This window comes from Thamnophis elegans, chromosome 14 (assembly GCF_009769535.1).
Source record: "Thamnophis elegans isolate rThaEle1 chromosome 14, rThaEle1.pri, whole genome shotgun sequence".
Taxonomy (NCBI): domain Eukaryota; kingdom Metazoa; phylum Chordata; class Lepidosauria; order Squamata; family Colubridae; genus Thamnophis; species Thamnophis elegans.
In genome coordinates, this window is record NC_045554.1 from 5,991,919 (window position 1) to 6,018,345 (window position 26,427).

Sequence of the window (26,427 nt, forward strand, 5' to 3'; positions counted from 1 at the left end):
TTAAAAACATGAAAATCAGCCAATGAAGAGCCTGCCCTGGGGTTTCATTCTTCCAGACGATTAGCCGGACACCCATCTGGTGTCCTACTAGCTCCTCCTCCTCCTCCTTCTTCCTCTTCCTCCTTCTTTCTTCCTTCTTCTTTTTCTTCCTCCTCCTCCTCCTTTCTTCCTTCTTCTTTTTCTTCTTCTTCCTCTTCTTCCTTCTTCTTCTTCCTCCTCCTTCTTTCTTCCTTCTTCTTCCTCCTCCTTCTTCTTTTTTCTTCCTTCTCCTTCCTCCTCCTTCCTCCTCCTCCTTCTTCTTCCTTCTTCTTTTTCTTCCTCCTCCTCCTTCTTTCTTCCTTCTTTTTCTTCCTCTTCCTCCTTCTTTCTTCCTTCTTCTTCTTCCTCCTCCTCCTTTCTTCCTCCTCCTTCTTCTTCTTTCTTCCTTCTCCTTCCTTCTCCTCCTCCTCCTTCTTCTTCCTCCTCCTCTCCCTATTTTATTTCTAATCGGGGTAGTATGATCTTCCTCCTTGCCTGGTGTCTTTCAGAGGAAGGATTAAAAAATCGAGGATAAACCATTCAAGGAGAAGATGAGACCGGCCCCCGTCAACCTACAGAAAGCGTCTGCTTGCAATGACTATAAAGATCCCCAAGTGAACTACAAAAGCAGAATAGACATGCTGATACAGAAAGCTGTAAAAATTATATTATATTGTTATGTTGTTTGTGTTTTTATCTGCCTTTTTTTTTTTTTTTTTACTTGTGGTTTTTTTTTTAAACTTGAAAATGTTCAATAAAAACCATTTTAAAAATAAAAAAAGATCCCCAGCCATCCTGGTCATGGTTGTCCCAAAGGTGCTTTTTTTGAAGGAGGCAGCGGGAGGTTCTGGTTTTTTCTTTCTTGTAAGACATTTCGCTTCTCATCCGAGAAGCGTCTTCAGTTCTGGAGAAGAACATCTTCCGAACCGAAGAAGCTTCTTGGATGAGAAGGGAAACATCTTCAGGGAAAAACGATATGTCCAGCTGCCTTCTTCTTCTTCTTCAAAAAAAAGCACCTTTGGGACTTCTGCTCCTAAGAGCGGCTGGAAGGAAATACTCACCCCCCTGTTCGATATCGGAGTCCGTCAAGTGAGTGAGCGAAAAGCTTGCAATGTTTGCGGGGGAGATGGAGAACCTGGAGTAAGGGGGAGGGTGGAACCAGTCCTGCTCAGGGCTTCGGGGCGGCGGTGGGGGAGAAAGGTACTTGGAGGTCTGAAGAGAAGACGACTTGGAGCTGATGAGAGTGCTTGCGGCCTTCAAGATCATGGGGGGCCCAGGGGAAGAGAAGTCATCGTCCCACTCAAAACCACCTGGAACAAGCAGATCAGATGGAGGTTTCAGACAAGGAAGAGGGACATCCGATGCCCATTAAAACTTATCAATGATGCTTCAAATGAACAGCATAGTTCTAGCACTGATGATGTTACCTAGTTGGGTCGCGAAACGTCTGCAGGAAAACCTCTAAGCTCAGGAATCATTAAAGACCCTACAGTCCTCCTCCTCCTGTCTTCTCCTCCTCCTCCTTTCTACTTTTTCCCCTCTTCCTTTGCCTTCTCCTCCTCCTCCTCCCCCCTTCCCCAAGCCCCACTCCCTTCTAGCACTGATGATGTTACCCAGTTAGGTCATGAAATGTCTACAAGAAAACCATCACGCTCAGAGAGAACCAAGGACCTCACAGTCCTCCTCCTTCTCCTCTCCGTAAGTTCCCCACCCCTCTAGCACTGATGATGTTACCGAGTCGGGCGATGAAACATCTACAAGAAAATCACCAAGGGGAGCACCAAGGACGCCTCATCAGGTCAACCCCGAGCTACAAATATTCTCCTTTATTGGTAACATGGTTTTTAAAATGCCCTGCTAAAGAGATTCCCACCCACCATTTAGCCTTCTGCGTGCAAAGTAAACTAGCATTATTTCTGTCACCATCCTAAGTAAAGGTTCCCTTTGCACTTATGTGCTAGACTCCAGGGGGTGGTGCTCATCTCCCTTTCAAAGCCGAAGAGCCAACGCTATCCAAAGACGTCTCCGTGGTCATGTGGCTGGCATGACTCAACGCCGAAGGCGCATGGAACGCTGTTACCTTCCCACCAAAGGTGGTTCCTGTTTTTCTACTTGCGTGCTTTCCAACTGCTAGGTTGGCAGAAGCTGGGACAAGTCACAGGAGCTCACTCCATTACACAGCGCTAGGGATTCGAACCGCCAAACTGCCAACCTTCCGATCGACAAGCTCAGCGTCTTAGCCACTGAGCCACTGCGTCCCTCTGTCCCAGTGGTGGGTTCTGGATCCCGTTGCAACCGGTATGGTGCAATGGGGCCGGGCGTCCACCACATGCACGCGGGCAGCGCACGCATGCGTACTTACCACCCGCAATGCTCCAGCTGCTCGATGGAGCATTGCGCAGGCGTTGTACGCTCTGTGTTCATGCGCGGAAACCCTAATCGGGTAAGGACCCCGGGCGGGCGGGTGGGCCCTCCGGAGCACTGTACCGGACAGGTACCTGGTGCTCCCAGCAGGCACAGGTACGCCCGTACTTGGGCATACGGGTCGTACCCCACCACCGCTCTGTCTCCATCCTAGAGGGTTGTTTATTTTGATGGATTTTTGGAATTGTCAGATAAGGGAAGAAAATTGTTGTTATTATTTTTTTTTAAAGGAGGCAAACGTGGATGGGATAAAAGCAAGATCGGCTTGAAAATTGACGTTTGGAGAAATTTAACTGGAAAATACACCTTTTGCGGATGTTAAGAGGAACGGCGTTAACTGGCAATTCCAAAACTTAAGGTTTTTCTTGTCGGGGGAACCTATTCTTATACTGATGACCAATACAAACAGAATTCCTACCTTCTTCATCCGTAGAACTTTCTGAACTGGTGAACTTATTCAAGTAACCGAAACTGGCAGCCGGGGCAGGAGTGTGATTAGAGTTTGATTCGGCAATACGCTTTCCGAGTTCTTTGGTTGGTGTTTCCTAAAAAAAAAAAAAAGGATCACAAGAAATGCTCCTTACAGGAAGTCCTCGAATTACAACAGCCCATTTAGTGACCGTTCGAAGTGACAACGGCATTGGAAAAAAAAGTCATGACCCTTTCCCACACAACCGTTGTAGCATCAAAATCCGGACGCTTGGCAACTGGCACGTACTTAACGACTGTTGCAGTGCCCCAGGTCACATAATCATCTTTTGTGACTTGCTGACAAGCAAAATCAATGAGGAAGCCAGATTCACTGAACAATCGGGTTACTAAGTTAACAAGTGCAGTGATTCACTTAACAACGGTGGCAAAAAAAGACCGTAAAACAGGGGCAAAACTCACCTCAACAACTGCCTCGCTTAGCAACAGAAATGTTGGGCTTAAATTTGGTCGTACATCAAGGAATACCCTGTATAATTCTATCACACTGTCAACCTGTAAAGTGTTTCCATGACTATTATCAAGTTGACGTTGAAAAGGGAGAATTCCTTGCATACCTTCGACCAGGGTCGGATCTCACGATTTCTACAGCAGGCGTGTGAGGCGCGAAAGTTCACAGCCTGCTGCAGCACCTCGTTGGTGGATGTGATTTATGACACAGACTGAGTGGAGGGGAGACACAGGGGTAAAGTTCAGACACCATTGACCGGAAATCAGATTCGGCTCTGCAGAAGAACATGCCAAAATGTTGCTCCTAATAAATGACTGGATTTCTTTTGAACTTTGTCTCGAGACTCGTAAATTAATTAGGGCATCTTTTGGGTACTTCACACACACAGCAAGACATTGTTCTTTCAAGTGCCTTCGGAAGTTGTGGGAGCTTCATCCCTGGAAGCTTTCAAGAAGAGACTGGACTGCCATCTGTCGGAAATCGGGTAAGGGTCTTCTACTTGGCCGGGGTGGGTGGGGGTGTTGGACTAGATGACCTACAAGGGCCTTTCCAACTCTGTTAATCTGTCTGCGTTTTCCTCAACCTTAGAAAATTTAAGACATGTGGACTTCAACTCCCAGAATTCCCCAGCCACCATTGCTGGCTGGGGAATTCTGAGAATGGCAGTTCACACCTCTTAAGTTACAAAGTTGAGAAACAACAGTCTGAACACAAGTCTCTTTGGAGGAGCAAAGATTTGGTAGAAACAGTGGAATCTTAAATACTTAATGTTCTGACTGAGGCTTCCCGAGAGCAGGAAGCAAACTCCTGGTCCCGACAAAGACTCCTTTTATTAATTGACTGTGAATTCTGCTGATTCACTTCCAGCAAAGTCTTTCAAGGGAGGATTTACAGTCACAGACCTTATCTGGCTTGGAGAGCTGCCAGGCCGATCTCTGCAAAACCTGGCAAGGAGTCTCGGAGAGTCACGAACCAATGAAGCGAACTAATGGTCTCCTGCAAACTCCACTCTCCTTTTGCTCCTCTTTCATTTCCTCTGGGAGGGGCCATTCATCCTCCACCTGTGGTCTTACTCCCAAGTCGACCCCTGTTCTTTAGCTGTTCCCTTCTGGCAGATCTGTGCATGTGCACACTGGGAACGGGCTCCAGCTGTTCGTCTGCCTCACTGATGTCGGACTCCGAAGGCAGCTGATAACTGTCAGACGGCCCTGGCCCCCTTCTCTGCCTCTGACACAGAGCCCTCCTCAGAGCCTTCCCCAGACTCCAGGACTGGCCCATCTTCCTCCCCAACCTCCTCACTGGCTGAATCTACTAGCAGCTCCACTGGCTCCTGGTGGGCCACAATTCTTAAATCCTTCTCCAAGGCAACCCTCTACTGCTGCCTTGACCTCTCCCCTCCTTCTCACTGTCATCTTTGAGGGACATGAACCCCATCACTGACTGGAAATGGGTGTCACACCAAGCCAGGCTAATGTGGTCGTGCTGAGTGTGCCCCTCCGTAACTAACTGCCATAGAAATAGACAGTGGCTGCCAGCTAGGGTAGAGTTTGACCCGCCTCTCTTTACTCAAGAAATATGCTTCCTTCTGCCTTACCTAGGCAGCAGTGGTGGGTTTCAAAATTTTTTAGAACCTCTTCTGTAGGTATGGCCTGCTTTGTGGCAGTGGCTTGCCAGGCATGTGACTGTGTGGAAGTGGCTTGGCAACCATGTGACTGTGTGGGCGTGGCCAACTTGTAAAATGTGGTGAAACTCACTTAACAACGCTCTTGTTTAGCAACCAAAATGTTGGCTCAGAAACTCTGGCATTTGAAGCATGCAAGTCTTAAAGCTGTCAAGTTACAAGACCTTCACACCCCTAACCCTTTAGAAAAAAATCCCCAGGGGTGTTCAGACTTGACAGCTTTAAGACTTGTGGACTTCAACTCCCAGAATTCCTCCTCCAGTCATGTTGGCTCAGGAACTCTGGCATTGAAGCACGCAAGTCTTAAAGCTGTCAAGTTACAAGACCCTCGCACCCCTAACCCTTTAGGGAAAAAAAACCCAGGGGAGTTCAAACCTGACAGCTTTAAGACTTGTGGACTTCAACTCCCAGAATTCCTCCTCCAGTCATGTTGGCTCAGAAACTCTGGCATTTGAAGAACGCAAGTCTTAAAACTGTCAAGTTACAAGACCCTTGCACCCCTAACCCTTTAGAAAAAACCCCCCAGGGGTGTTCAAACTTGACAGCTTTAAGACTTGTGGACTTCAACTCCCAGAATTCCTCCTCTCGCTCTTCATCTTGATGATGTGCGGCCGGGCGGGGGGAGGGAGCTGGAACTGGTTCTAAACGGCAGGGTAGATTTGTGGAACCTCTTCTATAGAAGAGGTTAGAACTGGCAGGAACCCACCCCTGCTAGGCAGGGAAGGAAGCACCCTTTTTAAAAAGAAGATTCCATTCTGAAATCCAAGAATTCTTTTAAAAGAGGGAAGATATACCTGATCAAAAAGATATAAGGTGACATCATTAAAGAATGTGACTGCTTTTTTCCCATTCTTCTGAAAGGCGTCGGTCGAGTGGTTCTCCTGGGGCTGCTTTGGCTGTTTCAGCAAGCTCCTTAAGTGCTTCCCATCACTTCTATCGCTAATGATTTCCGGCACGGGGTACACCATGATGTCCTCGTCGCTGTCCGAGCTGAGCCCGTGAAGGTTGAAGCTCTTCATATCGTCCTCCGAATCGTCGCTGTTCCCATCTTCCTCGTCGGCGTCCTCTTCATCTAAGGTGAGGTCCAGCAACCGAGGGACATCCAGCTTCCCGAGATACTTCCCTTCGATATCGGGCTCTTTCAACTTATGGCCTTCAAGGTGGCCCAGTATGGATTTCTCAAAGTGTTCGGGAGCATTGTACAAGGCGGGCGCGAGCTTCGGATCGCCCTTGGGGAAAAAATCTGCCGTACTGGTGCCGATGCAAGATACGCTTTTGGGGAAATCCTCATATATTTCATCCTCATCTGTATGTTCTAGGTCAGGGACAAGCAGCGACGGCGTCGTATCTTCGGCTTTATGAAGCCACTCCTGCTTTCTTTCATCCGACTCGCGGTCTTCTACTCCTCCATCCGCCTCCAGCTGTGAGGCCAAGTCATTGACGAATTGATAATTAGCGACTTCACTGACATTTGAAGGATTTTTTGCATTCCCAGCGTTTTCCACTTCAAAGGAATCGGTGTGGTCCTTGATTAATACTGTTGGCCTTTTCGGTAGACTGGAAGCCTCAGATTTCTTATCAATCTCCGAATCGTTATCAGAGAAGTAGGCCGAGTCTCTGTATGAATTATGGACCCCTTCCAAAGCTGCCTGAGGAGTGGTTTCAAAATTATCCATGTTTGTCGGGCCGGCGTAAGGATTGACGTCCGCTGACACGATGATCGCGGGGTTCTCTTGCACAAGATTTCCCCCCGATTCACCAGAATTGCTGCCAACCAGATGGGAAGTCCATTCAGGAGATTCTAGGTTTTCCGTTTCGTAGCCACTGTCGGCGGGCTTATCAGGGGGTAAACATTTCCGGGGGCTTTCCGGTTCGAAGGGTTCTAAAACTTCGTTCATGTCTAATGTCTCGAAGGAGTCTGGCGTATCTACCAGTTGTCCCAGGCTCGGGGTTGAACCTGATGAACTGTCTTCTAGTAGGCTATCGTGGCTGATGCGATCTGTGGGGAGACGACCCGCCGGGTCGTACCTTTCCCCTGAAGGCGTTCTGTCACTTTCCTTCAGAATGTCGGCGCGATCTCGTCCGGGTTTCTCGGGGTTTAAATCGGAGATCAACTCCCAGGAGTGACTGTTGTGTTGAAGTTCCTGTTGATGTTCCTCTCCTTCTTCAGCATTGAGTGAAACGCCGGGGCAGGAGCGGACGCCACCGGTCTGGTTTTTGACACGGGTGGAGTGAATATCCGTGGAACCGGATTCGGAGACTTGTTCCGTTCCAAGGAAAGAAGCGGCAACATTGTGGGGAGAGTTAACTCCAACTTCTCTGTTAGGAGGGCTTTTCTCCGGGCTGAAAAAGGACAATAGGAGCTGCTTATCGACCCCAGGGAGACCAGAAAATGTCCCTATTCGCCCAAGAAGATCCTCGTTAGTGTCACAAACCTTTCCACTCAGGTTACATTCAACTCCCAAAGAGTTCATATTTGCTGGGTCTAATTTATCTGCTTGGTCGCGAGCTCTACTGAGATCGCCACCGCTTCCGTCCCTCGGGGTCCCCTTCAATAAATTATTCTCCTGGAGAAAAAGGAAGTTATCAGACAGTTCCTCTAAAGTCAGTTGGCTAAGTTCAGATTCCTGCGAGGCGTCCTCTTGCAAGAAATCATTTTGAAAGGTGGGCGAGGAGCTTCTCTTCTTGGGCAAGCCCTGGGTAGATTCCTCAAAGTCCAAGCGAGAAATCGCTTCCAGCTCCAGACGGATATCGTTTATATCAGCTAAATCGAGTCTACTGACTCCATTTGCCAACTGTTCAGTTTTGGTGATGATGCCACCGTTTTGGGAAGGGCTAAGCAGAGCCTGTAAATTCTCTTCCTTGGGATCTGCACTGCTACAGAAAATATCCCCGTCTGTGCTAGATTCAGCCGCAAAGTGTTCTAGAACCACCACGTGGCAATTTTGGTCTTTCGGAACTTCAGAGTTGTCCACTTCGGTGGTCAATTCAGCCACCTGGTGGTCAAAGTTGATGTTCCTACGGCCTCCAATTTTTTCTTCCAACTGGATGTAATAATCATTTCCAATCGAAGGTTTGCGGGCGTTAAACACGGGAAGTTCTCCAGGCACCAGAAGGGACACTTCCTGTCCACTTTCAACCTGAGCTCCAGGCCCTTGGTCAGTCAGCGTGTTCTCAAAAACCTCCACCGGGAAGAAGATGTTCGTGTAAGTCTTGTTGTCGACGGGGTTTGACTGGCTACATTCAAAGTGGTCGTGTTTGGCTGCCTCCCAGATGTACTCAAAGTTGAGTCCTCGGCTTGTCTCGGTGACGGTGAGGACCTCTTCCATCTCGCGGCCAAATCGGCTGCCGGTGAAATGATCCAGTATGGGAAAAGCAGAACTCCCCAACGGTTCTCGGTTTGAAATGTTGGGCTTGAGGTCCTCCCACTGTTCGGGATCGATGACGGAATCCTTCTGAATCTGCATGCAGAGGTAGACCAGAAGCTTGTGGACTTCCTCGGAGGTGGCTCGCTTTTCCGGAGACAGCCAGCAGAACTGCAGAACTTCATACCTGGGAAGGATGAGATTTCAAAGAGACTGTTTGTAACAAGGAAATTATTTCAGGTCAAGAGTTCTTGTAAGAGTTTTCTAAAGTAACCTTGCTTTTCAAAGTGATTGTACCTGGAAAGCTTTTATTCTTTAATTTTTCGAAATCAAGAGAGCAATTTGAACTCCAGAAGGGACAATCCACAAATGATCTTGATTTCCTTTCCTTCTTTCCTTTCTTCCCTCCCTTCCTTTCCTTTCTTCTTTCCTTCCCTCCCTCCCTTCCTCCTTTCCTTTTTTCCTTATTCTCCTTTCCTTTCCACCCTTCCTTCTTCCTTTCCTTTCTTTCCTTTCCTTTCTTCTTTCCTTCCCTCCCTTCCTTTCCTCTCCTTATTCTCCTTTCCTCCCTCCCTTCCTTTCCTCCCTCCCTTCTTCCTTTCCTTTCTTCTTCCCTTCCTTTCGCTCATTTTCCTTCCCTTCCTACATCCATCCATCATTTGTAGACTAACAAAAATGCCTGAAGCCTCCTGAACCACTCTGAAACTCTCATTGAATGACAGAGCTTGACTGAAAGCCCAAAACGTGGTGTTTTTACCATCGATCAGAATAGGGCTGCTCGAGTGGTGGTTGCAACAGCTTGACTTGTTTTTCTTTGATGACTCGTGTCAAAACCTCCTCATCGGAGAGCTCAGAATAAGGCTTCGTGGCGCCACTGAAAAGTTCCCACAGCGTCACTCCCAGGGCCCTGCCAAAAAAGAAGGCTTCTGTAAGACGTCAGATCACACGGGGGCTAATGGAGTGCCAACTTCTTTTTTTAACCTCTGACTGTTCAGATTTTCAGAGGATTCACTACTTGAGAGCAGGTTGGAACAACATATTAGGAGCCAACTCATGTGGTGCCTCTCTGTATCACAAAAAAACTGTAGGGTAGAGGGTCTTAAGTTTTAAAATTCAGCTGGGGTGGTGGTGGGAGACATAATTTATAGGACTGGATGAAAGAGATGCTGTCAGTATAGTATAAATCTGTTATTACAGTCAAAGACCAGCAATACACATTACTTTTTACAATATATTAAAAAAGTATTGACATTAAAAGTGGATAATAACATACATGTTCTCCAACTGTTTGGGTCACTCCCTGGTTTACGTGGATGAAAAGCCAATTACAATACAATACAATCACAGAGTTGGAAGGGACCCTGGAGGTCTTCTAGTCCAATCCCCTGCCTAGATAGGAAACCCTATACCATTTCAGACAAATGGCTATCCAGCATCTTCCTAAAGACTTCCAGTGTTGGGGCATTCGCAACTTCTGGAGACAAGTTGTTCCACTGATTAATTGCTCTAACTGTCAGGAAATTTCTCCTCAGTTCTAAGTTGCTTCTCTCCTTGATTAGTTTCCACCCATTGCTTCTTGTCCTACCCTGAGGTGCTTTGGAGAACAGCTTGACTCCCTCTTCTTTGGGGCAGCCCCTGAGATATTGGAAGACTGCTATCATGTCTCCCCTAGTTCTTCTTTTCATTAAACTAGACATACCCAGTTCCTGCAACCGTTTTTCATATGTTTTAGCCTCCAGACTCCACTCCCATTAGTATGGGAATAGATATAATGGTCCAGAAATTGTTAGAGATATGTCCAAATAATTGGTTCAATATGACAACTATAATTCCTGTAACCATTTTTTTTTCTTATGGACATTGCAGCAACACAGAATTTTGCCACTGCGTACGTAGTAGCCGTGTCCTGGAGGAGAAAGCCTACATAAAAATTGTCTGCCCTTCCTGGCAATCTCTCTAATAAGGGGAGAATATATGCAGATCTATAAACTCTGTATAGCTCAATAGTACTGATGCTGTCAAGGTGTCAAGTAAGACCCTCCCCCGCCCCCCAACGAAAGAAGACTCCGAGGCTTGAAGTTCCTTAAAGTTCCATTTTATCAGAGATGTACTATTGGAGCATCTGTGGAAACCCGAACCTGAAAGGCTCCAGGTTTTCCCCAACCGATTACCTCTCTCAGACCAATTAGATCGCACAGGTTAGGTCTCCTCCGGATTCCATCTGCCAGCCAATGTCGGCTGGCGACTCCCCGGGGGAGAGCCTTCTCTGTTGCAGCTCCGGCCCTCTGGAACGAGCTCCCTGTTGAGATCCGGACCCTTACTACCCTCCCGGCCTTCCGCAAATCCACCAAGTCCTGGCTGTTCCAGCAGGCTGGGGGGAGCTGAGAAGCATCTACCTCCACGGAAATTGTGAATGTTGGTTTTGTTTTTAATATGTTGTCTTTGTCTCGTTCCCCCCTTTCCCTTGTCTTTTGTGAGCTGCCCGGAGTCCTCCGGGAGTGGGCGGCATACAAGACAAATAAATAAATAAATAAATAAATAAATAAATAAACCAAATAAAAATCCAAGTCCCTGCCCAGCACCCACATCTCTGTCACATGGCCCAACCAGGCCCCGTCCAAAACTGGAGATGCCTCCCAGTCACACCGTTCCAGGTGCAGGGCAAGGTGTCCTTGGCTCTCTGAGAAAGGAATGTTATTTAGACTATATATCTCCCATACTCCATATAGTCCCCTCCTCCCATTTTCCCACAGTAGAAAATGTGGCAGGCCTGAAGGTCCAATGTAAAAAAGATGGCTCCCAGGCCTAAAAGATGCCCTTATCAGGGGGATTTTTTTTATACAGTGGTATGTTTTCTTACAGTGGTTTGGTTTGTCAGTAACTAGAATTCGGGCAATTTTTTAATTGTCAAATAAGTGTGACTAATGTTAGAGCTTCTGGGATCATGAACATCAAGTTACGGAACCATAGAGTTGATTTTGGGAGCTATGAAGCCACAGTTCCTCCTCCGCCCTCCTCTGGCCCTCCCCCCCCCCACCCCTTACAACTTTGGTATCTTCCTACCAGACATTGCTGTTCTTCGTCTGTTCTGCTGTTAAGAGCCGGTCCTGAAAACTGGTCACCAGTTCTGGAGCTGTCCACCGGAGGGGTATGAATTTATTTTCATCCGTTTCGATATAATCCTCCTAGAGATTTTAAAAAAAAATTCACACATCATAAGGGAAGGCCGTATCAAATGCCTTCAATTTGTTTAGCTGAACCCACTTTTGGATCTATTAAACGAGAATCTTTCCCACGGTTGAGAAGTGTCCTAGGAATTGGAAATCCCTCCCTTCCTGCCTTTTTGCAGAAGTGTAAAAGCAGCACAAGAAATATTATAAACAAGTTTTAAAAAAACTAGAAGGGAAATGTGGGTTCCTTAATGCTCTGTGGGCTTGAGTTGTTTTCTTGCAGACGTTTCATGACCCAACTAGGTAACATCATCAGTCCTCAAAGGGAGTGGAATTGAGGAGGAGGTGGAGGAGGAGGAGGTGGGGTCCTTGGTGCTCTCTGAGCTTGGTTGTTTTGTGCCAGATGTTTCATGAGCCAAACTAGGTAACACCATCAGTGCTAGAAGGGGGTGGAGTTTGCAGAGAGGAGGATGATGATGATGATGATGGAGTTTTTGATGCTCTCTGAATTTGGTTGTTTTTTTGCAGATGTTTCTACAAGAAACATCTACAGTTCAACCCTGAGCTACATACATTCTCTTCTATCAGTCAAAAAAATGTGATTGGACATATTGTATTCTTGTAGAATTTTCTGGAATATGGTCTTCAGAGGTTAAGCAATGTGGAAAATCTTTCTCCCCTGAAGGAAAATGCACCAGCCTCATTAAGCTGCACACAGACCGGATTGGAATGGGGTCGGATATAGTATTTGCACACCCTCCCTAACGTTGCCCTGAGGAACCAAAAGATACACCAATGTCAGCAAAACCAGTTAGGAAAAGAAGAACAGGGGTACTTTAATGCAGCCTGCCCATTTCTAATAACTATTTGCAAGTCAGTATCAGTACACATAAGAAATCTAGTGGCTGCTACATGAAATATCCCAACAACTGAGTAATAGGATTTTAGATGAAAATGGATATTGTCAAAATCAGGTTTTTAATCTGAGCACTTCTAAATGGGTTGACTTACCTTGTACCTACTGAATCCTATTCCATAATCTCCAATTTTTACATTTAAATCAGATGTGAGGAAGCAATTCCTTAAAGCTAAATCTCTGTAAAAAAAAAACAACAGAATATTACAATGAGGAAGGGAAAAAAAGTGAGAAAATTCAAGAACGTAACTAAGCTACCAAAACTATCTTTGAGAAACACGAGGCTAAATTTCAGCTTTAAACTCAGCCTGGTTCTAAAGTGCCATAGCAACAGCCATTCGACAGTTATATTTGTCTCTATTTAAAACCTGAAGGACGAGCACTGTGTTGCAAATGGACTTTCTGCTTCTTGGCCAGTCTCCTTTGAGTCAGAGATCTCAGGTCAATCTTAGCATCATGTAATTTATAGCCGTAGAAATAAAAGAGGGTTTTTGGGGACTAAGATTGTGATTTATGCTTTCTCAGGAACAAGCCAACTGTTTCCCAATCTTGGCAACTCTTAAGAAGTCTGGACTTCAACTCCCAGAATTCCCCAGCTATCCGTGACACTAGACACTTCACTGAGTCTATATAAGAAGAACCACCCCTGGCATTCAGGGTTTTCAAGACTCACCCATGCACGAAATTGTGCTTGTGCATCGTGACAAGTCCCGCCACAATTTCACAGGCCATCCTCTGCAGCAGCATTATTTGAGCGTCTCCTTTAATGTTGTCCCGCTCGTTGCAAAGATAGGTTTTTAGGTCACCCTGCAAAAAAAGGAAAAAAAAAAGAATTTGAGAATGGCTATAAACAGCCTTTCCTGCCAATGGCAGTTAATAGGTATTTAAAAAAAAACAGCAACTAAACACATAGTTTAGTACCTGCCCATCAACAACATCACTAGCAGTAGTTATAAATAAACTAGTGCTTAAGAGAGCACTGTCATTAAATTTCAAGTCCCTTAAGGTACCATACAAGAGACACATAAAAACATGCTGGTTTAAAGCCACCCAGCAGTTAAACTCCACAGTTAGATAGGAACCACGTGGCTTAAGATTATAGGAAGATGAAAAAGTACTACTCCTCTTTGGAAGAAAAAGGGGAAAGGGATTAGGAGTTAGGAGAGAGGGAAAATTATAAGTTGGAAAGGTAGCCGTTGTGATCACTGGGCAAAGAAAGCTTATATTGGGGCGTTGCGATGTTTGTCAGTTCTACCATAATAGCCGTATTCTAGACTCTTTTGAAATGGGAATATTATATCCAGAAACTCGTTAACACCCATGATGACATCAGAATCTTCTCCAGAGAAATAAGTTTTAACACTGACACAACAACAATATGCACCAGTCACAAAAGAACCTCAATCAATATTTTAATGGTCTGAAGACGTCAAATATTACGAGGTTTAGGAATAAGAGAAAAATATTTCCTAGGAGCCAAAAAGACATCAGTAAAAACATTAGACTGGCTAGAAAAAGTGAAAGAAACACTGAACGGAACTGACTAGGGGGCAGTGCAACACTAGTTTTAAAAAAGGCAATTTTCTAGAAGGGAGGGGAAAAAAGAAGGCTTGTTATGGATTTGCGAATTAAGGATCATCATGCTGTGAAGTCCATTTATTCATTTTTTAAACCAATTACTTTCCTTAGAGGCCTTGACTCTAAATGCATCAAAATCAAAATGCACAGCAGGTTTTTCGACAAGTTGGAGAAACAAAGAGTCACACACAGAGGTAGTGGACTTTGGATGCGGCTTGCAAAAAGGGGCTTCAGAGCATGAGCAAAGCGCTTCTCTGCAAACCCTCCAAGCAAGCGCATGCCAATTCCAGGAAAAGAAACAATTCCTTTAAGGCCAACGAAGGTCGTCCAAGGTCATGGTTGTCCCAGAGGTGCTTTTTCAAAAGGCAACTGGACTTGCTTCATTTTTCCTTCAAGACACATCGCTCCTCGTCCGAGAAGCTTCTTCAGTTCCACCGTTCAGTCAGAGCTGAAGAAAGCTCCTTGGATGAGAAGATCTTGGAGTCCTAGTGGGCAACCATTTAAATAGGAGCCAGCCGTGTGCGGCAAGTGCCAAAAAAGCCAGCACAGTTCTAGGCTGCATCAACAGAGGGATAGAATCAAGATCATGTGAAGTGTTAATGCCACTTTATAATGCCTTGGTAAGGCCACACTTGGAATACGGCATTCAGTTTTGGTCGCCACGATGTAGAAAAGATGTGGAGACTCTGGAAAGAGTGCAGAGAAGAGCAACAAAGATGATTAGGGGACTGGAGGCTAAAACATATGAAGAACAATTGCAGGAACTGGGTATGTCTAGTTTAATGAAAAGAAGGACTAGGGGAGACATGATAGCAGTCTTCCAATATCTCAGGGGTTGTCCCAAAGAAGAGGGAGTCAAGCTATTCTCCAAAGCACCTGAGAGTAGGACAAGAAGCAATGGGTGGAAACTAATCAAGGAGAAGCAGCTTAGAATTAAGGAGAAATTTCCTGACAGTCAGAACAATGAATCAGTGGAACAACTTGCCTCGGGAAGTTGTGAATGCTCCAACACTGGAAGTTTCAAAGATGATGTTGGATAGCCATTAATCTGAAGTGGTGTAAGGTTTCCTGCCTAAGCAGCGGGTTGGACTAGAAGACCACCAAGGTACCTTTGACCTTCTAAGTGAAACATCCTCAAGGAAAAACGAAGGAAGTCCCCTTGCCCTTTTGGGGGGGAAAAACCCCTTTTAGGACAACTGTTTTAAAGGGCTACAGACGAGGGCGTCCTTACACCTCCCAAGGCAATTTTTGGAGGCTGGATTTGAAGCTTTGCAAGGCCCTGTTATGTGCCTTCCTGGCCTTTGTATGTTGAGACAGCAGCCGGACTGATTTGCTAATGGTGAACTCCGGGTGAAAGGTATAGCCTTAAGACATTACTGCTCAAGGCACAGCAGGCAGCGATATCTCTGTTTTATCACTTTAATTACAGGCTGTCTTTCTCATTAGCAAACAGAGAGGCAGGCAGGCAGGGCAAGGATATATTTGCTTCGGATACTGGCGTCCCAGAGGATGTTAAGGCCTCCCTCGGGAAGAGCTCCAGAGCAATCCTTGTTAATTAGCTACGGAGTGCTTGAAGTGACATCTTTCTAATCTTTGACCAGTCCATGATATCGTCGGTCTCAATGGGGCATCTCAGGAAGGCATTACAGGTGGTCCTTGACATATTTCATTTAGCGGCTACGTGAAGTTAAATGACGGTGCTTTTCAGATTTTTGGGATGGCACGAATTGCGCCAGCCAATTGTTAGAGAAAGTAGAGAAGCAGTGCAAGAAAGTTGGCACTGTTACAACTTTCTTTCCCCACATTTGCTGGATCGTTTATTTGAACGCCTTTATATTTCTCTGATTTTTTTTCTTGTTCTTCTTCTCATCAGTAGTAATAGAAACACTTTACTTTATTGTCATTGTACGTATGTACACAGTTTACACACACAACGAAATTCACATAACCCCCAGAGACCAGGCCCAACACACATAATCCCCAGACGCCCTCCCTCCCCCCCAAAAATTCCCCACCCCTAAACCACCCAAACATCGACACAACAGACCAAGTAGTGCTGTCCAACAGCTCACTGACGGTGGCCCTTTAGTTCATCGTTGAGTGCAATTATAGCTCTGGGATAAAAGCTATTCCGAAGACGTGCGGTCCGAGTTTGAATTGTTCTGTATCTTCTGCCAGAAGGCAACAAATAGTAGTAATAACATGTGGCCAGTGTCTTAGGGCAACACTGAGCACCACAGAAGGGTCTGAACGGGTATTTCTCAACCTTGGCATCTTAAAGAGGTGTGGACTTCAACTTCCAGAATTCCCCAGGGCTGACTGGGGAATTCTGGGAGTTGAAGTCCACACCTCTTCAAGAGGCTAAGGTTGAGAAACACTGGTATAAATCAGCAGCTTCCAATTTTTGGGCCCCAGGGAACTGTTCTGTTGGGGGGCGGGAGATGCCATAGACCGGAGGGTTAGTGTGGTTTTGCACGCTACCGAGAACCCACGCCTACACAGATGAAGCTTCATTTGCTTGTATGGCCCTGTTTTCCTAATGGGCGGTGAACCGGTACCAGTCTAAATCATACAGCTTGGAGAAGCAAGAAATTGAATGGCCAAAATCATTCCACATAATCAGTGAGGGAACGAGGAGATACCTCGGCAAGTAAGGGAAAGGACTGCAAGTATCTTTTGAGAGGATGAAAGAAAATGGATTAGAATCAAAGGTTAAAGACTGTTTTTGGCCCTTCTTCACATTAGGAGGAGAAGAGACAGAATAAGACGACAGAGCAAGGTTCCCTATTCTAGGTAGGGTATAAACTTCCCTTCTCTACTGTGTTTCCCCGAAAATAAAACAGGGTCTTATTTTCTTTTGACCCCCAAAATAAACACTTGGCCTTATTTTCGGGGAGGTCTTACTGTTTTTGAGGTGCAGGAGGCGGTGAGTGTGGTCACCTCATGGCTGCTGCTGTGTTGCAATATTTTCGGGGAGGGATTATTTTAGCGCATGCGCTCAAAAGCCTAATTGGGCTTATTTTCGGGGAAACAGGGTAGAAGTATTGAGGCAAGAGTTCGCCCTTGGAAAATTCATCTTCCGTAAGTGACAAAACCCAAGACAAGAAGCCAAAGGGGACAGAGGACACCAGCAGGGACCAAAAAGCTAATTTTCCGCCTTCCTACCAGGTTACTCAAATGAGAGACTTCCTCCGCAAGCCAGACGGGCTTGCCAAGCAAGCTACCCTGGCAATAGAAAACAGCACAGCCACTTTATAACACAAATCTCTGCTCGTCATTCGTCATTCTATCAACGAGGAATTTGGTGTGCCGACTGGCTGCATATCGTTGGCTAATTTATTACTGCTATTAAGCTGGTTACTACCCTATTTTTAACCCCAGGGTAACATGGATGACAGACAGGAAACAAAATTATAGTTAATTATAGATGAAGTGGGACCATGTAAGCTTACTACACAATCATCCTGGGCAAAGAGAGAGAGAGAGAGCAATTGCTCATTTTAGAAAAAAACAGAAACACTAATTTAGGAATAGATAAAACAAGTGGTAACTAACAACGTGACTGGATTCCATGGCAATAGCAATAGCACTTATATACCGCTTCCAGTGCTTCACAGCCCTCTCTAAGTGGTTTACAGAGTCAGCCTATTTGCCCCCAACAATCTGGGTCCTCATTTTACCCACCTCGGAAGGATGGAAGGCTGAGTCAACCTTGAGCCGGTCAGGATCGAACTGCAAAACTGCTGGCAGTCGGCAGTCAGCAGAATTAGCCTGCAATACTGCATTCTAACCACTGCGCCACCATGGCTCATAACACCAGTTATGTCTCTAGAAAGCAAAATCATGAAACTGCGTCACACTTACTGTGTTTTCCCCCAAATAAAATGGGGGTCTTATTTTCTTTTGACCCGAACCCTCCCCATCCCCAGAAATAAGCACTTGGCCTTATTTTGGGGGAGGTCTTATTATTTTTGAGGTACAGGAGCCGGCGAGCATGGTCACCTCATGGCTGCTGTTGTGTTGTAATATTTTGGGGAGGGCTTATTTTCAGAGGAGGGATTATTTTAGTGCATGTGCTCAAAAACCTAATTGGGCTTATTATCTTGGGGGGGGGTTTCTTATTTTTTGGGAAACTGGGTATTTTGGACACATCATATATGGGGGAATTCACTGGGGAAAGCAGTTACGTTTGGAAGAGGAGTTAGTGGTAAAAGGAAACCGTGCCATCAAAGAACACGATGGTTGGAGACCTTCGAAGCTGACACCAGCCAGAGCATGGGACAACTCACAGAAGCAGTGCAAGATTGGAAGATGTGGAGAGACCTGACCCACAGAATCACCCAAGAGTCCGATACGACCAAATGGATAACATCATGAACCTCAGTGGCGCAGAGGTTAGAGTGCAGTACTGCAGGCTACCTCTGCTGACTGCCGGCTGACTGCAATTCAGCAGTTCAAATCCCACCAGTCTCAAGGTTGACTCATCCTTCCATCCTTCTGAGGTGGGTAAAATGTGGACCCAGATTGTTGGGGGCAAGAGGCTGACTCTGTAAACTGCTTAGAGAAGGCTGTAAAGTACTGCTCTTGCTTGGGAAGGAAGGAAGGAAGGAAGGAAGGAAGGAAGGAAGGAAGGAAGGAAGGAAGGAAGGAAGGAAGGAAGGAAGGAAGCAAGCAAGCAAGCAAGCCAGGAAGGAAGGAAGCCAGCCGTGGTGGCACAATGGTTAGAATGCAGAATTTCATGCTGACTCTGCCCACTGCCAGGAGTTCAATCCTGACTGGCTCAAGGTTGACTCAGCCTTCCATCCTTCCAAGGTGGGTAAAATGTGGACCCAGACTGTTGGGGTCAAGAGGCTGACTCTGCAAACCGCTTAGAGAGGGCTGTAAAGCACTGGGAAGTGGTATATAAGTCTAGGTGCTATTGCTATCATCATCACCAGGTATCTAGATAAATTAATTAGATCTAGATAAATTAGAACATTCCCACCAATGCTAGCCAAAGGAGGCCGAGTTTACCACTCCGAAATTCTGCTTCAACCACTTCTATAATGCCAACACCAACTGCCACGTAGGCATGTGATTGCATAGCCAGGTAATCAGGACTCATCTGCTTAAGTCAGAAGAAGCTTTTTCCCACCTCCTTTTACGAATATTCTTGCGTGGAGCTGCAGCTATAAATGTTAGGTATTCTCAGGGCTGAGGGGCACAAATGCGAATTAACACTAGCAGCACCTCCCACTCTTTTTCTCACTTATGAAAGCTACACTCATCTCACATACGGACAACGAGGCAAGTGTTTTCGCAGCTGCTGTATATTATGTTCTTCTGCTTCCAAGACAAGCTCGAATTTGACTAAAGCAGACAGCCCCACAGCAGTTTCTTCCAATGGCCGTAATTATCATTATTTTCCTTTTAATCTTTGTATTTTTTTTTATCCATAAACATTTTGAACACATTAACACATATACTAGTAACAATAGTAATAATATAATATAACGGAATAGTTTTGGCTCAGTTTCTCTTTATATTAGCTTATTCATAATTCTGTTTATTATATTGGCATATTTATAATTAGGAACCATCTTTATCCGTAGCAATAATCTTTCTTCATCTAATTTCTACCTCTTACCTCTAACCACTCATAACCAATGACCATAATTAAAACAGCAGGTATGGCTATGAGATTCCAGCCCCTTTGTATGCAAAATTTATTGCATCACATTACATCCCAAGAAGCAAAGTCCTTCATGGAATCAAAGTCCAGAATCATTGCTGTTTCTGCTGCTATTTAACGTGAACATCAAGGAAGTGCTTTTTATTTTAGGTTTAATACGCCAAAGCTTCTTGCAAACCAGCTGAATTATCAGAACTGCAAAAGCACACAGATGCAAATAAAGTATCTTCAAGCAGTATGCATTTTTCACCAGAAGGGGAAGGAAAAAAAAAAAGAAGATAATGCCAATTTATTTTTGCACAATCGCTGCAACCCTCCCTCAGAGGCCAGGAAATTAAATGAAAAATAATTAGCACTGAATATCTCTAGAGGTGCAAGAAATTATTACAGAATTAGTATAAAGAAGGCAGACCGACCTAGATTTATGTATTTCAGGTGTGTGTGTGAGAGGGGGGGGGGGAGGAAGTGAGGGAACGAGAGACACAGAGAGAGACTGAGCGAGGGATGGAGAGAGATAAATAGTTATGAATCTGGAGTGGCAGTTTTGCTAGGAAATGCAATTGCCTTATCATATCGCTGAATGATGATTGTAACATATTCCATTTGCATGCAAATGTATTGAAACGTTATAAAGATGTTAGAAGATCAACCTGCCTTAGCAGATCTCCAATTGACCTTTATTCTATTTTATCAGACCAGTTAATTGTTTCTATTGTTGACTTGTCTATTCTAACTACCTGAAATGCAAGCTGGAGTTCAGGTGAAGCCATGGACAAGAGCAACAGGTCATCTGGCATTCCTTTCACCTAAGACTACCACCCAATGGTTGCTACCTTCCCCAGCTCGCTGCTCCAGGGGAAGAAAAGCAACAAAAAAAAAAAGGACCTTCCTTAGATTTGCAGAATTTCTAAGGGAACCAACCAGCAAGACGCACATCAAACCCGAATGGATCTCGAACTGAGATTTCATTTACTCACCAGGTCACAAAATTCAAATACCAACAGATAAGGGATGGCTTCCACATACTGGCCGGTACAGCGGAGAATATTGGGATGCTGAAGGATGCTGTTAAAAAAAAGTCCAGAAAAGAAATATAAAGACCAGTTTGTATTTGTGGCTTGCAACATTGAAAACTTGAGGGGGACAAAGGAAAATTATTCTCGGTCCGCTGATGTATTGGGAAAACATTTTAAAACTGAACACAATGAAACATTTTGCAGATGTGAATGCTATTAGCAAGCTTCTATAAAGGTAAAGGTTCCCCTCGCACATATGTGCTAGTCGTTCCCGACTCTAGGGGGCGGTGCCCATCTCCGTTTCAAAGCCCATGAGCCAGTGATGTCTGAAGACATCTCTGTGGTCATGTGGCCAGCATGGCTAAATGCCAAAGGCGCATGGAACGCTGTCATCTTCCACCAAAGGTGGTTCCTATTTTTCTACTTGCATTTTTGCATGCAGCCGAACTGCTAGGTTGGCAGAAGCCGGGACAAGTAACAGTAGCTCATGCCCTTATGCGGTGCCAGGGATTCAAACCACTGAACTGCTGACCTTTCAGATCGACAAGCTCAGCGTCTTAGCCACTGAGCCACCGCATCCCAAAACATCTCTATGTCCTCCTATTCCCAAATGTTAACTAAGCAGAACTCTTGGCTCACCTTCCTACAATTTAACCTGGCTTGGGTTTTTTGGGAATGGGTGAACTTGGCCAGGTTCATTGCCAAGTTCATGACTGCACTTCTACGTGCTCCAAATCTATCCTTGGCAAAGGCCCAAGAGGCTACTCACAAATATGGCTCCCCATGTCTCAAAAACCGCTCCTGTTCCTTGGGACTGGCACTGGCTTTTAACTCCTTCACAATGACTCTGGTTACACTGGTGCCAGTGTAAACTTCCCCCAGCAGAACCTGAAAAGCAAAAAAAATAAAAATAAAATAAAATCTCAGTTCCACTTCAAAGAGAACAACAACCCTGGCATGCAGGGCTGGCTGAGGGATTCTGGGAATTGAAGTCCACAGGTCTTAAAACAGGCCCAGGTTGGATATCCCTGCCCTAAAGCTTCTTACGGCAAAGATGGGTCAGCTTATACTTCACAACTGACTCAAGGGATTTGTTGTTGTGGGTTCACTTTTACCACTAAAAATATTTTAAGTGACAAGGAAATGCAGGAGAGTTGTAATATTCAGGGCACAGATTTCTTACCTTTCCAAACCAGCCATTTCCTATTTCTTGGATATAGTTTAGATTCTGCCGAGCAACCTGAGATTTCAGATCTTCTGTGATAGATGGAAAGAAAACACATTAAAAGAAGCAGTCACAAAATTTAGTTTGGCTAGATAAACAATTTTTCACAGAAATCCAATATAACTCTTACGTTACAATACAGCAAGACAAAATCATATTTGTCCTGACCTATCCTACCCATCCTACCCTACCCTATCCATAAGTGAATTGAAGCCACGTTCAATGTTGTGTGAACAGACTTCCTGACATTCTCCATGTCTCGCTTCCAATGTCTGCTCCGAGATATGTAGTGAGATTAGAAATCGTTCTGTTGAGGTAACAGCATCTGCCAGTGAAACGAGACCACTGGATGCAACCCAATATCGGTATTCCTTCCATGTACAATAAGTAGCACAACCAATGACATTATGAATCAAACCATTCCACTGAGTAGGAAAGCAGGGAGTCCAGCTGTTCTCCAAAGCACTGAAGGCAAGAAGCCATGGGTGGAAACCAATCAAGGAGAGAAGCAAACTAGGACCAAGGAGAAATTTCCTGACAGGGAGAACAATTAAACAGTGGCACAAGTTGCTTCCAGAAGTTGTGGGTGCTCCAACATAGGAAGTTTTTAAGATGAGATTGGACAACCCTTTGTCAGAAATGGTATAGGGTTTCCTGCTTGAGCAAGGGGGTAGGACTGGGAGACCTCAATGGTCCCTTCCAACTCTATATCTTCTATTCTGTTCTGTCCTATTCTAGTCCTATTTCCTATTCCTATTCCCATTCCTTATTCTATTCCATTCCATCCTATCCTGCTCTACTCTAATTCTATTAATTCTATTCTATTCTATTCCATCCTATTCTACTCTAATTCTATTCTATTTTATTCCATTTCATCCTATTCTTTTCTAATTCTATTCTATTCTGCTCTACTCTAATTCTATTCTGTTCTACTCTAATTCTATTTTATTCTATTCCATTCCATCCTATTCTTTTCTACTCTAATTCTATTCTATTCTATTCCATTCTATTCTTTTCTACTCTAATTCTATTCTATTCTGTTCTATTCTGCTCTACTCTAATTCTATTCTATTCTGTTCTCTTCTATTCTATTCCATCCTATTCTGTTCTATTCTATTCTGTTCTGTTCTACTCTAATTCTATTCTATTCTGCTCTACTCTAATTCTAATCTATTCTATTCTATTCCATTCCATTCCATCCTATTCTGTTCTACTCTAATTCTATTCTGTTCTATTCTAATTCTATTCTATTCGGTTCTATTCTGTTCTACTCTAATTCTATTCTATTCTATTCCATTCCATCCTATTCTTTTCTACTCTAATTCTATTCTATTCTGTTCTATTCTGCTCTACTCTAATTCTATTCTATTCTGTTCTACTCTAATTCTATTCTATTCTGTTCTCTTCTATTCCATCCTATTCTGTTCTATTCTGTTCTACTCTAATTCTATTCTATTCTGTTCTCTTCTGACTTGACGCAGCACATTAAACTCTAAATTCTAAGTAAACAGTTAGCATAATAACTGTAGATATATAATACACTAAGCTGAAACAAATATTCTATATTATGGCCTAGAACAATGTCCTATTTCGTACAATATACTGAGACAATAGCGGGGGATCCTATGCCCCAACTTTAGCTATCCTTGCATGCTCTGCAGATGCAAAGGCAACGGTCCTAAAGCTTCTTCTTTGTCTTGTGTCAGAGAGACCTCCCTAGCATTCCATCTGCCGCTTGGGTGGTTATGAACACGGCGTCCAGCTTCATGAACATTTCCCGGAGAGATCAAGCGATTTCAGCTGCTGAGGCTTTTCGTCCTTTTTCTCCCCCCTTGTGACTTTTTGTGTTTCGATCCCAAACAAAATAGAGGCAAATTTCCTATCTGCCACAGCGGATCTCATTCATGCTTAGAAAGCAAATTTGAATGTCACCCCTGCGGAGGACCAACGGGTGCCATGATGGAGGGGACAGGAGAGGAAGGGCAATTGCCTAATAGGGATGATGCTCCTACCTGTGGGAAGTTGGAATTGGGATGGAGCTGGGAGAGAAACACTGGGCAACGTGAGGGTAAACACTTCTGCGGGAGACTGATTGGTTGGGGTGTCCTCTGCGGGTGGGGTGAAGTCCAGTTCGTCATCAAAATTGTCTTCAAATTCCTACCAAGGCAAAAGGCAAAGAGATTAGCAGCTTGACAGAGACACGCCCTGTACAAAGAACCTGATTTGCATATGACAAACCCAGTTGATAAGCCGCGGCTGCATTGCTATGTAGATCACAGACATCAAACGCCCCTAAGCCAATTACTAATGCTATAATGCCATGTTTTAGAGAAGAATACATCTTTTGTTAAGAAGATGATTAGTCAACTTTGGGCTTGCTTAGGGCAATGTCTCTCAACCTCAGCAATTTTAAGACATGCAGACTTCGGCTCCCAGACTTTCCTGGTCAGCCCTGCAGTTCAAACATTGAAAGATGGCTAAGGCTGAGAACCTTGATGTAGGGTGTTTCAACGCATGATTGATGTGTTTCTTGAATACAATGGCCTTCCAGATGCTGGTAAACATCAGTTGTTAACCTCCCTCACTAGTCAGGACTGCTAGAAACAGATGTTCAGCCACCTACAGATACCTGATTCTTTGTGAGGTTAGTGCCTATAAAGGAAAATATTTGTAGCTCAGGGTTGACATGAGGGGTACTCTCTGAGTTTGCTTGCAGGCATTTCATTACCCAAACTAGGTAACATCATCAGTGCTAGAAGGGAATAAGGTGGAGGAGGAGGAGGAGGAGGAGGAGGAGGAGGAGGAGGAAGACTGTAGGGTCCTTGGTGCTCTCTGAGTTTGGTGGGGTTTTTTTTTTTGCAGATGTTTCATTACCCAACTAGGTAACATCATCAGTGCTAGAAGGCAATAGGGTTGAGGAGGAGGAGGAGGAGGAAAGGGAGGAGGAGGAAGAAGACTGTAGGGTCCTTGGTGCTCTCTGAGTTTGGTGGGTTTTTTTTTTTGCAGATGTTTCATTACCCAACTAGGTAACATCATCAGTGCTAGAAGGCAATAGGGTTGAGGAGGAGGAGGAGGAGGAAAGGGAGGAGGAGGAAGAGGAGGAGGAAGAAGACTGTAGGGTCCTTGGTGTTCTCTGAGCTTGGTGGTGGTGGTGGTTTGCAGATGTTTCATTACCCAACTAGGTAACATCATCAGTGCTAGAAGGGAATAGGGTTGAGGAGGAGGAGGAGGAGGGGGAGGAGGAGGAGGAAGACTGTAGGGTCCTTTGGTGCTCTCTTGAGCTTGGTGAGTTTTTTTTGTTTTTTGTTTTGCAGATGTTTCATTACCCAACTAGATAACATCATCAGTGCTAAAAGGGAGTTTGCTCTCTGTCTCTCTTCTAAAACTGATGAAGTTACCTAGTTGGGTAATGAAACATCTGCAAGAAAACAAGCAAGCTCAGAGAGCACCAAGGACCCCCTCATGTTAGTACCTATACTTGCAGAGATTGCAGATCTTACAATTCCAATACATTTGTTTACTTTTTAAATGTATTATTAAATGTATTTGTTGACCGTCCCAGGTCAAATGACTCCGGGCAGCTTAGAGGGTAAGCATAATAGGAACAGGGTCAACATAACTGTGTCCCCTAGTAGTTCAGAGATAAGATAAATGTGTTTCCTTTGCCAAAAAGGATGGTTTTAACTGCCATCTAATTTTCAAAGGTTCTTACACATTTTAAGATACAAGAATAGCAATGCACTGCTAAAACACAGCATCGAGATGCAAAGTACGCCTCACCGTAGCACAAAAATAACTTCATACCGACCATAAGTTAACACTAAAAATATATTCATGACTTAAGCTGCACATAGGTATGGCTGCCAAAAAGCTTTTGCTTCGCTTTTTTTCCCCTACACCAATGTGTACTTGCAACCCTAGTTTGACAAACCGGGCTTAATGGCAAAACACATTAGGCACCATATAGTCCCATATTTTTTTGAGAAACCATAATTTTGTCAGCCATGGCTGCACAGCTAATCTTAATTTAGCTACACAACCTTTTTGGACTGAACTGCAAAAGGAAATTGTTGTTGTTAGTTGCGAAGTCGTGTCTGACCCATTGCGACCCCAAGGACAACGTTCCTCCAGGCCTTCCTGTCCTCTACCATCCTCTGGAGTCCATTGAAGCTCACGCCGACTGTTTCTGTGTCTCTATCCAGCCACCTCCTTCTCTGCCATTCCCTTCTTCTTTTGCCCTCCATCGTTCCCAGCATGAGGCTCTTCTCCAGGGAGTCCTTCCTTCTCATTAGGTGGCCAAAGTCTTTGAGTTTCCTCTTCAGGATCTGGCCTTCTAAAGAGCAGACAGGGTTGATCTCTAAGACTGACCGGTTGGATGGCCTTGCAGTCCTTCTTCTTTTGCCCTCCATCGTTCCCAGCATGA

The 26,427-nt window shown here is 44.8% G+C and overlaps 1 protein-coding gene across 2 annotated transcripts in view; it reads right to left on the minus strand.

Annotated features, from left to right (window-relative positions):
* Positions 1-26,427, minus strand: part of LMTK2 (lemur tyrosine kinase 2) — a 42,803-nt gene that overhangs the window by 4,419 nt on the left and 11,957 nt on the right. Inside the window, exons 3-13 of one of the 2 annotated variants that reach the window (XM_032230556.1) lie at positions 24,017-24,161; positions 21,963-22,033; positions 21,549-21,667; positions 20,741-20,828; positions 13,188-13,321; positions 12,610-12,694; positions 11,492-11,613; positions 9,186-9,335; positions 5,858-8,615; positions 2,861-2,987; positions 1,080-1,328 (exon numbers count right to left, since the gene is read on the minus strand). In XM_032230556.1, coding sequence (XP_032086447.1) covers positions 1,080-1,328; positions 2,861-2,987; positions 5,858-8,615; positions 9,186-9,335; positions 11,492-11,613; positions 12,610-12,694; positions 13,188-13,321; positions 20,741-20,828; positions 21,549-21,667; positions 21,963-22,033; positions 24,017-24,161 — 4,048 coding nt within the window. Of the gene's footprint in view, positions 1-1,079; positions 1,329-2,860; positions 2,988-5,857; positions 8,616-9,185; positions 9,336-11,491; positions 11,614-12,609; positions 12,695-13,187; positions 13,322-20,740; positions 20,829-21,548; positions 21,668-21,962; positions 22,037-24,016; positions 24,162-26,427 lie in introns of both variants that reach the window. The other variant, XM_032230555.1, reaches the window with a different exon arrangement.